General features: G+C 27.7%; 3 protein-coding genes across 3 annotated transcripts; 1 reads left to right on the forward strand and 2 right to left on the reverse strand.

Annotated features, from left to right (window-relative positions):
• Nucleotides 1-2,091: 2,091 nt before the first annotated feature.
• On the reverse strand, nt 2,092-3,281 carry LOC119683598 (60S ribosomal protein L19). The gene is made up of 3 exons (XM_038097375.1): nt 3,193-3,281; nt 2,972-3,078; nt 2,092-2,681 (listed from the first exon to the last, which is right to left on the reverse strand). Exons 1-3 carry the CDS (start codon nt 3,195-3,197, stop codon nt 2,176-2,178), a joined length of 618 nt encoding a protein of 205 aa, XP_037953303.1. The 5' UTR covers nt 3,198-3,281; the 3' UTR covers nt 2,092-2,175.
• Nucleotides 3,282-6,174: 2,893 nt separating this feature from the next.
• LOC119683481 lies at nt 6,175-11,381 on the forward strand. The gene is made up of 2 exons (XM_038097165.1): nt 6,175-7,241; nt 11,047-11,381. The coding sequence occupies exons 1-2, from the start codon at nt 6,318-6,320 to the stop codon at nt 11,260-11,262; spliced, it is 1,140 nt and encodes a 379-aa protein (XP_037953093.1). The 5' UTR covers nt 6,175-6,317; the 3' UTR covers nt 11,263-11,381.
• Nucleotides 11,382-12,666: 1,285 nt separating this feature from the next.
• Nucleotides 12,667-13,236, reverse strand: LOC119678899 (ejaculatory bulb-specific protein 3-like). The gene is made up of 2 exons (XM_038090986.1): nt 13,049-13,236; nt 12,667-12,970 (listed from the first exon to the last, which is right to left on the reverse strand). The coding sequence occupies exons 1-2, from the start codon at nt 13,227-13,229 to the stop codon at nt 12,795-12,797; spliced, it is 357 nt and encodes a 118-aa protein (XP_037946914.1). The 5' UTR covers nt 13,230-13,236; the 3' UTR covers nt 12,667-12,794.
• Between the last annotated feature and the right edge of the window lie 2,252 nt (nt 13,237-15,488).

Consider the following 15,488-nt stretch of genomic DNA (forward strand, 5'->3'; position numbering starts at 1 on the left):
TTGTATGTAAAAATTAACAAAAATACGACTAAATTTTCGATTTTTCTTTAGCATATCGTGGAGTAGCATAAATTAATGTTAATTTCTTTATAAATTCCTAAACAACGATCTATGCGCCAGAAAGAATAAGATGAAAATATACAACCAATAATGTCTCTGCAAAAAGCATGGAAATTTAACAATTCAAAAAAATATAGTTAAATAATTCAATTATTCTATAGCTGGTTTATGAGTTCGTTTTAATATAACAAACCAAGTGAATATGTTAATGAACTTCTAACACAGCAAATTATCAAAATTCAAAAGTAAATAGAACAACTCAGGTAAAATGCGGCTTCGGATCAGTTGGCTGGTTACTTTCAGCTAACTGTAATTGGCTTCATTAATGTACTCTTATTAATAAAGTGACTCTTAGCTTTAAATCCGACAGGGTACAAGTTCAACCCTTGGTACTAGCAGTCTAAAAAGCTTTTCCACTAATTGGAATAAATTAGTTTTATAGATGTGAAATACATATTTTAGTTTCATAACAAAGTGTTAGCTCTCTTAGTTGTGCAACGACAAATTCAGCTATTGTTTCAGATTACTGTATGTATGGAGAACTGTAAATTTAAAATAACGTATCTTATATAAAATAAGAACTACAGATAAGCAACAACGCACGGTTGAGGAAAATGTCTTGTTATAGTAGCGTCAATTTAATACATCATCCATTTTGATTGAAAAGGATTATCATCATTGTCGACTTAACTGTCTTATTTGAATCTTAATATTCTGTAATGTTTACGGTGTCACTTTTACCAACTGTGGATGTTGAGTTTCTTATTTCGAACGATTTTACATCTTTTCCGATCCACTTATTTTCTAAATATCCTTACATACCGGCACCAATTTTTTTAACGATAAAGATATTTTATGCTAGTAATATTCGTTTGTACAAAGTGCTGAGCCTATTTCTACTGTTATTTTATATGGTTTGAAAAACTTAAATATTATAATTAAACTTTTAATTCTAACACAATAAGATGAAATCATCGAAGCTTTTACGTTTTCTTTCAAGATTTTCGTTTCAAAAGACCATGCGCCTTCTGCATAGATGGCATAGAATGGTAGGTGAAGGTTTATTTTAAATAGACGCAGTTTCATCATCATTGTTAAAACCGATGAACAAAGAAGTTTCTGTATTGGAAAATAGGCTTTGTTTTCCGTTTGAATGAGAAAGATAAAGATATTTTTCAACATTTACTTTGTCATTGTCCACTATTTGCGTAATGCATAATGAACAAGACTTATTATATGCAGTATCTTAGTTGCAACAAATCCCCCTAAATAGCAACTAGGTCTTAAAGAAATGGTTTAAGTCAATCGATCTTTAAACAACAAAAGAATATTGATATTGGTAGCATATTGACTAAACAGCGAATTCAGTTAACTGAAATCAAACTCATCATAGATTTTATATTATAGTCTAAATATATATTCGTATTTAATTTTTCCTGTTGAACCATTCTTTAGCATAATATAAAAATAAATGTTTTGAAATAAAAAGTTATCTACACTGAACTGAATTATCTATTGTATGGTTATGAGTTGAGACCTGCCTAGGACGATAACATTAAACAACGATAATTATATACCTAATATATTTTACACTATATACTCCAGTTAAGACTAGGCAAGAGTTATCCATTACGTGATGACCGAACTCAGCAGAGGCAGGTATAGCATGACACTAAAGATTATGACGATAATATATTTGAAATATTCAAAAAAAAAAAAACTTGCATTATTTGAACTTAAAATTGTTTGCTAAAATTGCATAAATATGTTTGGATTATATCCATTTGACATAGTGATTGATATTGGCCTTCCTATAAACATAATTGCAGTATTAAGTATTATTACGAAATAATATTAACATAAATATTATCACTTCAAAATTATCAATGTTTTAAAATTCTTATCAATTTAACTAATTTTTCAGTTTTTCGCAAAATAGTGAATTATGTTTACAACATCAGAAGCAGATTTCATTTGTTTAACTACCACTTAGATAAGTTACCTCTTTTTCATTTACACAATTAATATTGCCCAACATTTGTTTATGTAAATATTTGTTGTTTTTATTATGCAAAAGTAATTTTAACAGTTTAAAAAGTTTGTAGAATTTTTAAATTACTTTTTGGGACCTGTTGTAGCGGCTTGAGCTGCAACTTCATCCTCTTTAGCATGTAGGCTAATAAGTTCATGTTTCTTATTAGCGATACGCTCCTCACGCCGTTTACGTGCTTCACGCACTTTCTGTCGTCTTGCTTCAGCTTGATCAGCAAGCATTTTGCTACGTTGTTTCTCGGCCTTCTTCTTGTGGATATATTCCATGAGTACGCGCTTGTTTTTGAAAACGTTACCCTTGCACTTCATGTACAAATCATGATACAAATGACGATCAATTTTCTTGCTATCTCTGTATTTTTTAAGCAGACGTCTTAATACACGTTGACGTTGCATCCACAAGTATTTCACTGGCATACGAGCATTGGCAGTACCTTTCCTTTTGCCAAAGCCGCAATGACGGCCTTTACGGCGAGCTTCGGTGTTTTTGCGCACGCGGAAGCGGGAATGCACCACTACAGGCTTTTTGATGATCAAACCATCTTTTATTAATTTGCGGATATTTTGACCTTAAAATGAAAAATAAACAATTGTTAGAACTGGTTCAATATTGTTAATAAACAAATATTTGGAGCACATTAAATTTGGTTCTTTTATTTACAAATAACGAAAAGTAATTCTCTTTTACTCCACACATTTTTGTAATATGAATTTACATTTATTTCGCCACAATTGAAATACAAATTTTTTATAATTTAGTTATACAAAAACACAATTTCAACATAATTATATCTTTTGAAATCACATTGTGCACCAAAACATTGTTTATTTTTATAATTATTTTAAATCATGCACTTACGAGAATTAGTGTTAGCAATCTCGTTAATTTCATTCGGATCTAGCCACACTTTTTTTTTTCCGCATCGCATAACGGAGGCAGCCAGCCTCTTTTGCAGTTTTAGGGAACTGAAATATAATAAATTTACAATTACTGCATGTTTTTGCACTCTTTTTAATTAAAATCAAAAATACCAAACATAATACTTTTTTAAATATTATAACAATTCACGAATATTTTACCTCATGGTACTCGTCAGTTGAAGTTACCGAAAGAGAAAGAAAGGGAATTGAACAGGATGTGCACTACCACCTCACACAAATTACAAATCAAATACATAAACAATATATGTCACTTTACGGAAATAAAACGAATGAGCGAACAGTTGATTTACACGATGCCTTAAAACTCAGCTCATATAGAGAAAACATAGATGCCAGAATTTTTACTTTCTTGTATTAAGCTAATCGCAGAAAAAGACAAAACAGATTTTTTTATTAGTTATATCTTTTTAAAATTTATATTAAGGTTTTATTATCACAATTACGTCGAGTCGAATTTAGTCGGATTTTTTATATAAAATCCATACTGATATATAATTCAATTTTATATTACATATTAATTAATTTTCAGTGATTAATAAATAGTTCAATTTAATTTAATTTAATTAATTACATACACTTTTTATAATATTTACTATTTACATTAATTTTTCTTTTCATTTATTATTGCTATGATTTGTCGCAAAAAATTGCTGGCTTATGCATTTTGTCTTCGATTCTGTCTAACACAATCAGTTACAGCAATTCATATTTTGGTTTTCGGATGATATGACCAAAATACCTAGTATTTCTTATATTTATAGTTTTTAATTTATTTAAGGTTTTATTAAGTATTGAAGATGTATTTTCCCTCCAGAATTTTACAAAGAACTGGATTTCACTGCTTTTACTTTTTCAATTCTTTTCTAAATACACAACATAGTTTGTTAATTGGGTTTTAATTACGTCTATTGTTATGTTACTAATTTATGGGAATATAATTTTAGTTATTTTGAATAAGTTTCCTCTTTTAATATCTGAAAATAAGAGACATATTCTACAGACGATCATTTAATTGTCTGTGTATCATGGTTTAAAAAAATTTATGGTAAATTAAGGCTTATTTTACACCTAAAGCCAAATTCAATATAAATAAACGTGATCCGCAGTAAACTGAGAGTTAACCATCTGTATTTGATTTGAACGTGAGTATTTACTCCATATCATGTTTATGAATACTGCAGGTAAACGATTATAACGAATACACTTAAATTGAGTATGTGTGTGTGTGTGCGATAAAATGACAAAGCCACTGTCTGCAGTTTAACTGTGGGTGAGTGGGTCACTTAACACTCAAAAATTAATAGATATAGTTGCACTTGACACATTGTTCGACATTATTAAGCCAATCCAATAGCTTGTTTATTTAAATCGTTCTAGTCAACTTTCGCAATCAATTAAGGAAATAAATCACAAAGAAAAATGTCAAGAAACAGATAAAACGTATTGCCATTTTTTTGAATGTTAAAGGTTTATTTTTGGTAGAAAGCAAAGCATTAATACACATTAACAGTATCTCCAATAGGGATGGGTCAATATTTTAGTTTAAAATATATATATCAGGGAACAGTAATGAGTTATTGTACCTTGGGCATCATCTATGCTCAGGACTCCACAAATAACCTATTGATTTTGTTATGAACAGATTTAAACATCCATCTATCTACTCTATTCATCCACTTTATTATTTAAATATTATGTTGAGACTAGTTAACTCAGTGCACTTGAGCACTGTTACTCTCTACTAACTGCAAGGTTTCTTCATATTCCCTATCTACGGCTTGACTAGATTATTGTTTATCACTTTATTAGACTAAGCAACAACTAAACTCAGATATGAATACCTACTCGAGGTGCCTGTAACCATTCTGAGATTCGACAACGCGGTGTTGGTAAGCCAGTCAGTTTTCGTAAATAATGTCAGGGCTCTATCCTTTAAGTATTTTTTGATCGGATCAATATTCAGTCGTTGTGGTCTACCCTGCTAAATAAGTCGTATTTCTTTAGTGTTAGCATAATTGATTTTGCATATTGTAGAAATGAGATATATCCTTCACTGATAATAAGATATGTCTAGTTTCATTTTTAAAGTTAATGGCACATAATTTCATGACAACACTGTCGACACCTGCATACATGCACAATCTTAATTGGTGAATTCAAGGTATAAAAACCTTGAAATTGTCATTAGTTTAGGATTTACTTACAAAAAAAACTTGTTGATTTTACCTGGACGAAATCAGTTAAAACCAACTGCTTCTATCCGAAATATTTCGAAGCAACTCTTTATTATTGTATCTTGATATCGAAATCGCAGCAAATTAGCTACCATACAATGTTTTACATATCACTTGAACTTATAACATTTTACATACAGAAGCGAAGAAAATTATTAAGGAGTTATTATGTGATTGTTGATTGCAAATCTGAATTTTCAGAATTTTTGTACCTAATCACGATTGTTTATCTATGGTAACGTGTTATACATACTAAAATCACAAGCTTGTAATTGTACAAGGTTGTTTTAGGATAGCTAACATATTTACACAAATAGAAACGTTTTCCAAGAAAAACAAGTAAATCTTACAAAAAAACCACCCTTATTTATTCGTTAAAAATAATTTATATAAGTGTATTCAATGTTAAAGAAATCAGTTACTAAACTGAAGACAGGTATACAAAGTCGCAGAGAACAAACCGAAAAAATTAATTCATTTGCGGGAGTACTGTTGAACAATAATCCTGAAAACAATTTTTGTATTTAAATCATAAAATATTTATATTAATATGTGTATATATTTTTTTTTTAAATTAATAAACGTCGCGGTAAAAGAATCAAAAATAAAATTAAAACTAATGAAAAAGTTAGCTTATTTAATAAAACTATAAAATTAAATAGCATTGTAAAAAAGTTTACAATTTTTGTGTGAAATTTATTTGCATACGTAACCATATTTATTTTTAATGCTTAGAAACTATACAAAAATTAATGTTTGACAAGCCTTGCTGCTGTCAATCCATGCCAACATACATGCTTGAAAGTGATAACATTTGCAGATATTGTTTTATTTCCAAAACAGCACGTAATGACGTTAATATATTTTAATATTGAAGTGAGTAATATCTATTAATTAATATATAATATGAATACTACATGCTAAGAATAAAAATGTGCGAATATATGAAAGTGAATTTAAACTCTAATTTTTTGTTAAAAAATTTATGTGAAATTAAAGAAGAATTTATTTTAAAATCATCTTTATGCAATGGCTACCAAAAAAACTACGGGACAAATCGCGTTATCACTACACAGTTTTGTATACACAATATTTGATTTTCTATTGGCTTTTGTTCGTAAAATTACATATAAAACGTCAACATTGGCAAAAAATTACTTTGTCCAGAAACAACAAAAGTTTAATTTTGGTGTTCAATACATGCAGGTACCAAAAATAAATAACAATAAATTGGATTTACAAATTAAAATGTATTTGGAATTAATGAAAAGTAAAGTTGTTCTAAAGTCGTTTTTAAATTCTGATGCAACAACTATGGCTCCTAATCAAACTCTAATGACGAGCATAAATAAAAATATGTTATCTGAAGTAATATTGACTGGAAATCTTGAAGCAACTATGGATTTAAAATTATCCACCAGCTCAGGTTCAACATTTTGTTATTTTGTAGTTGACAATCAGCCTCTGGTACGACGTAAGTGTGTGGAAAACCTAAAAACCATGAACAGAATGGCTGCGAAAGCTCATAATAAAAATAACGAAATCGAAAGTCACTTTCAAGGTGACTTATCGCATAATCTCGATAATAGTACAAATACAAACACATCGACATCCATTGATCAACTATGGAATCCTGTTTTGCCAAACATGACGGCTATTGAAACAGATGATGAAGACGATGCAGAACCTAAATATATTGATTTCATCCGAACTCGAACACCTCGCCAACGCTGCATTTCGGAAAATAGTGATGACTTTATATGTTTTGTTGATGATAACGATAATTGCCAAAGTGATGAATGCGCGGATTATATAGATTTTAGCAGCAGCAGTATAAGTGATTCTGATGAAGATGAAGATAATGAGAGTTGCTTGTCCGATTGTAGTAATGATGAAAATACTATCGATAACGATACGGCCGAAGTACACGACTACACACCAAGTATTAAAAAGGTGCGTACAGTTAAAGAAATTATATTAATAACAATATTATAATATATATTATTCATTTTAGTCATTTGCAAATGTACTATTATTGCTTTTACTTATTATATAACCGTGTATATTATGAAATTCTGAATATATAACGTTAATTATATCTTCCTAATAATATTAGATTATACTTAACTATTGCATTAAAATAGTTTAATAAATAAATTATATTCTTCATTGTAAATCGGACACACCGGTTGGTTGGAGCAATCCACTAACCTGAAGCTAACTCGTTAATCAGTAATATTTTCGTTAAAAATAATATATTCGTTAAAAACAATATTTTCGTTAAAAACAATATATTCGTTGAATCATCAAATCATCAGATTTTAATAAATGTGTGTTGTTCTTTAAGGACACATTCCTTACTTAATTAGAAAAGAATTGACTTTCAGGCAGATAATACTTGTTATAGCAAAGAATATATAGCAATATACAATATATTCGTTGAATCATCAAATTATCAGATTTTAATAAATGTATATTATTCTTTAAGGATACATTCCTTACTTAATTAGAAAAGAATTGACTTTTAGGCAGATAATACTTGTTATAGCAATTGTTTTTGTTATAATAATTGTTAAAGAAAACTTTTACGTTGCAATATTAATTAAGTAGACAATTATTGTCGAATATTATGTTATCTAATTAAATAACATCTCGGAAGAATGGTAGTTAGACTAAAACTGCATTTTTAAATTTTTCAAATTATCTTATTAATTTTTTCATCGATAAAATAAAACATATTCAAACTGAATTGAAATATAAATTTAGTAACAAATTTTAATTATGTAAGTTAAAAATTTTTTATGATAAATTTTCAAAAACTTCTCACTGAATTCTGAAAGTTTTGAGCAGAATGGATGAAATTAATATTTTATTGTTTTAATAACCAAAATTTTATTTATTATTTTTATTTTTAAACGGTGTATAATTGCTCATTTGTTTAAATTAAAATTAAAATAAAAAATTATAATTTATTTACACAATTATTTGGACTATTTGGTCATTCTAAAGATGACAGTAAATATAGTCGATGTGTTGGTAAAACTATAATATAATTTTCAAGAATAATTCAATGGATTGTGTATTATGTGAACAATGACCAATTACACCGTTTTAAAAATTAAAATAATTAAATTAAAACTTGGTTATTAAAACGTAAAGAAAATATGTATATATATATTACAAATAGCCGACAATACATAACAATTACTACCTTTTCTTATGGTAATCACTATATTTAAATAATCTTCATATTGTTGTGCTACAGCACATCTTTGTAATATATTGTTTTCTGGGTTCCGGATGGGGGAGGTGAGCAGCATTATGTCCCCTATGCAGACATAGCTTATTATGTATCTATATTTGCTGTTCTGAAGCCATCAAAACTTCTATTGATTTATAATTTTAGTTGAATGCAAATAAATTATTTTCTTCATAATCAGATTTTAGAACATAAAATAGGCAAAATCATACTATAACTGCATTTCTATTAACACTAATAATATTCATCGTTGTTCAGGCACATGACTTTCTATTAAGTGACCTTGATAAAAAATAGATAATTATACGTATATGAATTTTCGGTGAGGGCTACGGGAAAATTAAATAGTATTAATTACAATATTGTGCAGATTTGTTAAAATAATAATGCAGGTAGTCTTACAATGGTTAGCTGAAAATGTCTAGTATAAGTAAGTATAACTTGTAACAAAACTGAAAGTGAAAAAAAAAATATAATATCCTCTCCTCTGTCTTTCTTTTTTTTTATAAAGTAATAATAAGAGAAGTAGCGGATTTATTGTAGCATATTAAAAGTAGAAAAACAAGAAAAATATGATAATTTCAAAATGTCGATCTGAGACCTGTTTTTAGCTTTCAGAAAATATAATTAATTTATCGCTTGTATCTGTGTTAACAACGACTATTCTTAGAAGTAGCATTTTCTTAAAAAAGTACAATTTTTTTGTATCTCACACCAGCTGATAGGTTTATTCAACTTAATTGGCTAATATAATAAAAGAACTTAATTGTAAGATCATAATGATCAAATTGAGCACACGGAATATTTTAATATGTTTATTTAAATTTCTTTATATAAAATTTAAAAATCATGCGGTATATTATAAACTAATAGAATGTATGCTCCATCTAGATGGATTATAGTACATCCATTAAAAATTTAAATCGTTAACAATTTATTAGGAATGTCCAAGGATGTGGTTTCTTAAGTAATTTGCAGCGTTTTATTTGTGTTCCATAGTTATCCCTCAAATTTATGGCGCCTACAAAGTTGCAGGTTCCAGCTTCACACCCGGACAAACTCACATTGTTCGGGGAGTGTAGTTAGTCCAGTCCTATTTGATTTGGACATAGACACTGTTTTATGATAGTTAAATTAATTACAATTAATTTAATTAATTTAATTTAATTAATTTACCATGTTTTACTGCCATGAAATTAAACTGCTTTAATATTTCTGTTAAAATTCTCTAGCAATGAATATATATAGCAGGAGAATTATGTATTTTTTAGTTGAGCATCGCTTTTATTTGTTATTATGCTTATAAGGTGTGTTGTTGATTAATCCTTAAATTGATACATGACGGACAGTATATACGTATTAGTTGTCTGATGATAATTCTTTTATTGCATATTCACCTTCTTTGTGGAAGCTAAATTTCTAGATCATTTCACTTAACATATTATTAAAAATAAAGAAAGATCGAGGCAACAGTTACTTAAATTACTACAATAAATTATAATAGTCCTTATATGAACTGAAGCGAGAAGTCCTATATTTGCGAAGTAAACTCAATATATAAACAACGATACAATATCTTTATATGGATGACATTTGTATTAGTACTGGTAGACATCCTACATGATGTAAGAGGCTGTTCACTAAACGTATATAATATAACATATAGCTTTTAATGAAAAAGATTGCGTAGAAGACTAATACAAATTTAAGTTGAAGCTAATTTTTTTTATTTATTTATTTTTTATTGTATTAAGTATGATAATCATTTGTAGTTCTCTTTATTGGCACTACAGGCTGTTGTGCACGGCTTTCTAGGCTTTCTTTACGTTCTCCCGCAATTTCGTTCTATCGGTTAATAACGTTATTCAGTTAACTATATAGGGGGTTTTAGTATCTTTATGAACGTAGAAGACAATTTGTGTTTTGTATTTGGCCTATCTGGATGTATTCCTACTTTTAGGATGTATTCCATATTCTACTATTACAATAGCCTCGTTGAAGTCTCTATTCTTTAATAAAATTATAATTTTTTAATAAATTATTGTTATCAATATTTATTCTTCACTTAAAAATTACCTTGTCTACTCAGACCGATCCATAGAATTGATGAAGTTTTTTTTGTTTCTAAGATAAGAAGTATTTGTTGTTGTTGTAACCAACACCAATCTGATACTCCTGTTTTTGTTTGACAGGATCAATGGTGCTTGAATGTCTCTAAAGACGTGTGTAGTTCGACTTTTGTTAGCTGCTTGTAACTTATTATTTATTATAAGTATTTAGTACCATCGGTTTTGTCGACGTCAATTCTGTATTTTCCAATAGAGATATGATTTGTATACTTTCTATATATAGATAAGATATCCTATATATATTTTTTTTAATTGTTTAGTTTTGTTTTGATTTATTTTATTTATCAGTTTTTCTGATGTATTTATTGTATTTTGTTTTGTGCATTTATTTCTTAACAAATTAATATATACTTTTTTATTTTTATTGCAGGTTCGTTTTAACTTAAAACCTCAAGTACACGTAATGCATACCTGGAATTTCGCTTATCGACATGCGCGTAAAGGTCATTGGGAGGATTTAGCGCGCGATCGTACAAGATTCTTTTTAAGAATACAACGAGCTTCTGCTTATTTGGATCCAATATTAAATATTGAACACCGTAGTAAAATTTATAAAGATCGATTTGAAAAACTAAAAACTGAATGAAAAAATTAAAAAATTAAAAAAAAAAAAAGGAAAAAAAATAAGAAAAATGTTAGTGTATATAGATTATGAAAATGCAGTTTTAATGTATATACATAGATTATAACTAGTTACATGAACATTTTATAATAAATCAATATGAAAATAAATATATAATATAATATGTAAATTAAATAGATATTTTCAATTTATGTTAGAACATTATATATTTTAATCTAATATGTACATACATATATAAGCATTTTTATACAGACGAAATTAAGGTAATGACATAACGGCTATATAGATGGGTAAAATGTTTTTACCCATCGAGTAAAACACTGTATAAAACTTCATATTTTTACTATTATTTAAACTAAATATATATATTAGGACCTAATAATACCAAATATTTTATTTCTTTCATACTGAGAGAGTTACACGAACGTACTTTATCGATTTTTATAATATGATTGATTTTGTAGAAATAAAAGAAGTTAATTTTTAAAATCATATACTTGATGTATAATGAATTTAGATTAAAATATGGATAGATTTTCCTAAAAGTTAGTAATTGATCAACGAATTTCTGTATGTATAAAAATGTCACAATTACAATAAAAGGGTTGCAAACTATAGTTTGATTAAGAACATGTCAATAAGGATTTTGACATAATTTAACAAGTTGACTGCCAAATTCTAAATAATATGTTACTTGCCTTATAGTTTAGGGTGCCTGCTAGGAATTATCTGAAAGTTTCTTTACTTGCCATAATTAGGTGTTAAAATAAATTTCAAATTGTTTTAAAAAAGTACTGTAATTAATGATTCAAAATATATAATATAATAAATATTTAAAAATATGTAGAATGATATCAACAAAATGAAATCAACCAAAAACAAGTTAAGAATATAGACTTCTAAAGAACTTATTGTCGAAAGGACTAAAGTGAAAAAAAGTTTAAAAATATAAAAATAAAGTAAAACTCATTTGATTTAATTATAATATTTCCAAAAAGTTTTAATTAATTTTAGAATCAAAAATAATTATTTTTTTTTAAATCAATTTGAAGTTGCTATTCATTACTTATATATTGTTCAACTGCTTTTGGATGCTTGTCAAGAAATCAGTAATCAATTATTTTTATATTACTGGAAATCGTATTAATGAGTATATGATATATGAATTTATATTATATATACAAAGTTTAGATTCCAATAACTATTAAATATTAAATCAAAAAACATATTTTTATTATATTTTGGCTTAAATTTGTATTTGAATTATTTAGATGTTTTGTTTTTAAAATTTTTGTTTATCAAAATAATATATTATTTACTGAAATAAATGACAATATTCTTATTTAAAAATACAATCAAATTAACATTTTTTCAATATTAATAATTTTTATTAAATTCTTTTCATTTTGTACATGCGTATAAATATAGTATGAAGTATGTTTTGCAAAATTTTGTTATGATCATTGAGAAATTAATAATTATTCGAATTATATTTATAAACATTTATATATGTATTTTTTTTGTCAAAAGAAAATTTATCCCTGTTTTTCATATTTACTTCTGTAAATGCCTTTGGCATCGTATTTGTCTAAAAGAAGTTTCCACTCTCCTGGTTTATTGACGCGAAGGAAATTGATGACTTTTTGAGAATTCCTCTTTTGTGTTTCAGTACATTTGGAGCAATCGGTTTGAAGAGCATCTGGAAGCAATTCTAAAAAAAATATATATTGTTAATTAAATTACAATAAAAAAATGTTCGTCTTTTCTAAGATTATAAAAATGTACTTACTTTTGAGTTCTCGTCCTTCAGCAGTACAAGGTCCTTTTTCCATCAAGCATTTAATGTAATTATTTAAAATGCGGTTATTAGTAAGTACACTGTCAACATCCACGCCATCAAATTTATTTGTGTATTGTCTTTGTTGGGCAGCAACCAGGGTCACGAACATCAGAATAATAATCACTTTCATTTTGTTTCTAAAATAGCAAAAAAAAAATTAATATGTTAACGTTTTTTATTATAATACACATATTTATAAAACAAAGTCTAGTGTCAAAAGTTATTAGTGTGCTAATGGACTGTATGAACTCTTCCTTTGAACTCAACTCTTAAGAAATCATCTCCTATGCATTTGTATACTATGGACTCATCTGTTACAGACTTGTATTTTACAAATTGGTCTCTTAAGGTACGCGATTTACAATCACAACATAAGAATGATAATACAACAGTACAGTTGGTGTTGATCTCTCAAGGACCAAGCGCCTTGAGTTTTAGGACCTAATTGTAGCAGGCTAAACGATTTGCAATAAGAATGGTAATATTTACTTCTTTTTAAGTAATATTTACTTGTTCTCAGGTAATATTTACTTCTCAAATAATATTTCCTTCTTTTCAAGTAATATTTCCCTCTTCTCAAGTAATATTTCCTCTTTCTCAAGTAATATTTCCTTCTTCTCAGGATATTAAATATTAAAATAATGTCAACTTAAGTGAGGGCTCAATCCTCACTTGATAATATAAGCTCAAGATAATGAAAAGTAAGCAATTACATTTTGGCACTAATATTAACTAGAAATTTCAATAATGTGAGTTTAGAAACACTTTGGAAACCACTGTAAACGATCCTTGCAAATACGTGTCAACCTACTGGGGTAATCCATAAATTTTGTAGAGCCATAAGCATTTTCCACTGTTATTTCTTATATTTTGTTGGCAACGTTTAGTCCTGAGCTTTTTTTTTGGTTATCATCGTGTATTTGGTTTGTTTGCATTGGGTTTTGTCTATATTATAAAAGAAAAGGTTTTTGGTACTCTATTTGCGAAAACTTAAACACTGTCGTTATTATTGGAATAGGTACAAAAAAGTATGTGGCTTTGGGGTTTACGTATAATGTTATATGATTTTATAATACTTTCTAAAATACTGTTTAGGTATTCGCAACACATATAGTTTTAATGCTCATAAATTCTCAAGTTCTAACAATTATAAACAATTTAAAATTTATTTCCTTTATTCACTTCATCTGACCTTCTGAAAATGTAGTTTTTTTATTAGCAATGCCCCTCGATAGTTAACTATAATTGTTAGTTTTTTATTATTTTTTAAGTTTACGTGTGGTTTCAATTTGAGTTACGTATATCGAAATTAATAATAATTCGTTTTTAATTTGTTTCGCCACTTTTTTACGTAAACCTTCTTCTAGTTTCGTAGTACTTAAAAATAAGAATAAAGATCCAAGATAACTTTTCAGCTCATTGCCTTACCATGCACTTCAAGGTCGCTTTTGCAATGACAAAAGTAAAAATGCAGTTTTGAATTGGAACTTCTTTAATTGTCGATTGCCTTCAAATAAAAATTATTATTAACTAAAAAAAACTGTTACTAGTAGGCCGATTAGATAACACGCAATATCTTGTCTTCAATACACAGTTATTTCCCAGAGCGTTGCTATTATTAAACGTAGCTATTACGTAGCTGTCATATCACTTGAGATTAATTATATATGTATATAGTACGATGTATATAAACGTTTTTAGAAACATCAAACCTTAAAATAAAATTAATATCTTTATATACATACATATATACAACTTTTCCAAACATTAGATAGAGCTTCTCCACTTTTTAGTTAACGTAAAGGAAGTCATTTCCATTTTATTTTTTTAATTTTTACGTTATCTATGTACCTTAGAATAATTTCCACTACAAACCTTATAACTAGTAGCTAAGACAGACTATTGAGCCATGTCCCCTATATGTATGATTGACTGTGCGTCCCATTTAATAAAAGAATGGACTGTGAAGTAACGATCACTTAAAAATTTAATGAAATATCTGATGATAATCTGAACAATTTGAAAATTGTTTAGCTTAAGGATCGGGAAACCTTTTGGAATAAGTATGGTGGCCTGACAGCATCAGTAATACTGACCTCTCGAACGCTACCAATAAGACCCCCTCGCTTGTTGAATTTTGCAAAAGAAAATGGCGTTGGATTAGACATATGCTCCGCAGACCAAATGAAAACATCGTCCGTCAAGGACTTCTATGGAATTCTCAAGGTAGAGGTCGACGTGGAAAAGATCAATACAATTAGAAATGGAAGCTGCAAATCTCATATTGAAGTAACTCATCGAGTAGTGTTTCGAATTAAACTATTTGAAATTTATTGTTTGTAATTCTTAATTGAATTATAAATTTTTGAATACCATCGCGTGGTATCTA

The sequence above is a fragment of the Teleopsis dalmanni genome, chromosome 2, assembly GCF_002237135.1.
Source record: "Teleopsis dalmanni isolate 2A chromosome 2, ASM223713v2, whole genome shotgun sequence".
Taxonomy (NCBI): Eukaryota; Metazoa; Arthropoda; class Insecta; order Diptera; family Diopsidae; genus Teleopsis; species Teleopsis dalmanni.

Bases quoted from the DNA above. Each gene is read 5' to 3' on its own strand.
- LOC119683598 (XM_038097375.1), bottom strand. The intron at 2,682-2,971 runs GTAAGTGCATGA...TTTCATTTTAAG, and splicing joins GATTGCTAACACTAATTCTC to GTCAAAATATCCGCAAATTA.
- LOC119683481 (XM_038097165.1), top strand. From the start codon at position 6,318: ATGGCTACCAAAAAAACTACGGGACAAATCGCGTTATCACTACACAGT. The intron at 7,242-11,046 runs GTGCGTACAGTT...TTTTTATTGCAG, and splicing joins ACACACCAAGTATTAAAAAG to GTTCGTTTTAACTTAAAACC.
- LOC119678899 (XM_038090986.1), bottom strand. From the start codon at position 13,229: ATGAAAGTGATTATTATTCTGATGTTCGTGACCCTGGTTGCTGCCCAA. The intron at 12,971-13,048 runs GTAAGTACATTT...TATTTTTTTTAG, and splicing joins TGAAGGACGAGAACTCAAAA to AATTGCTTCCAGATGCTCTT.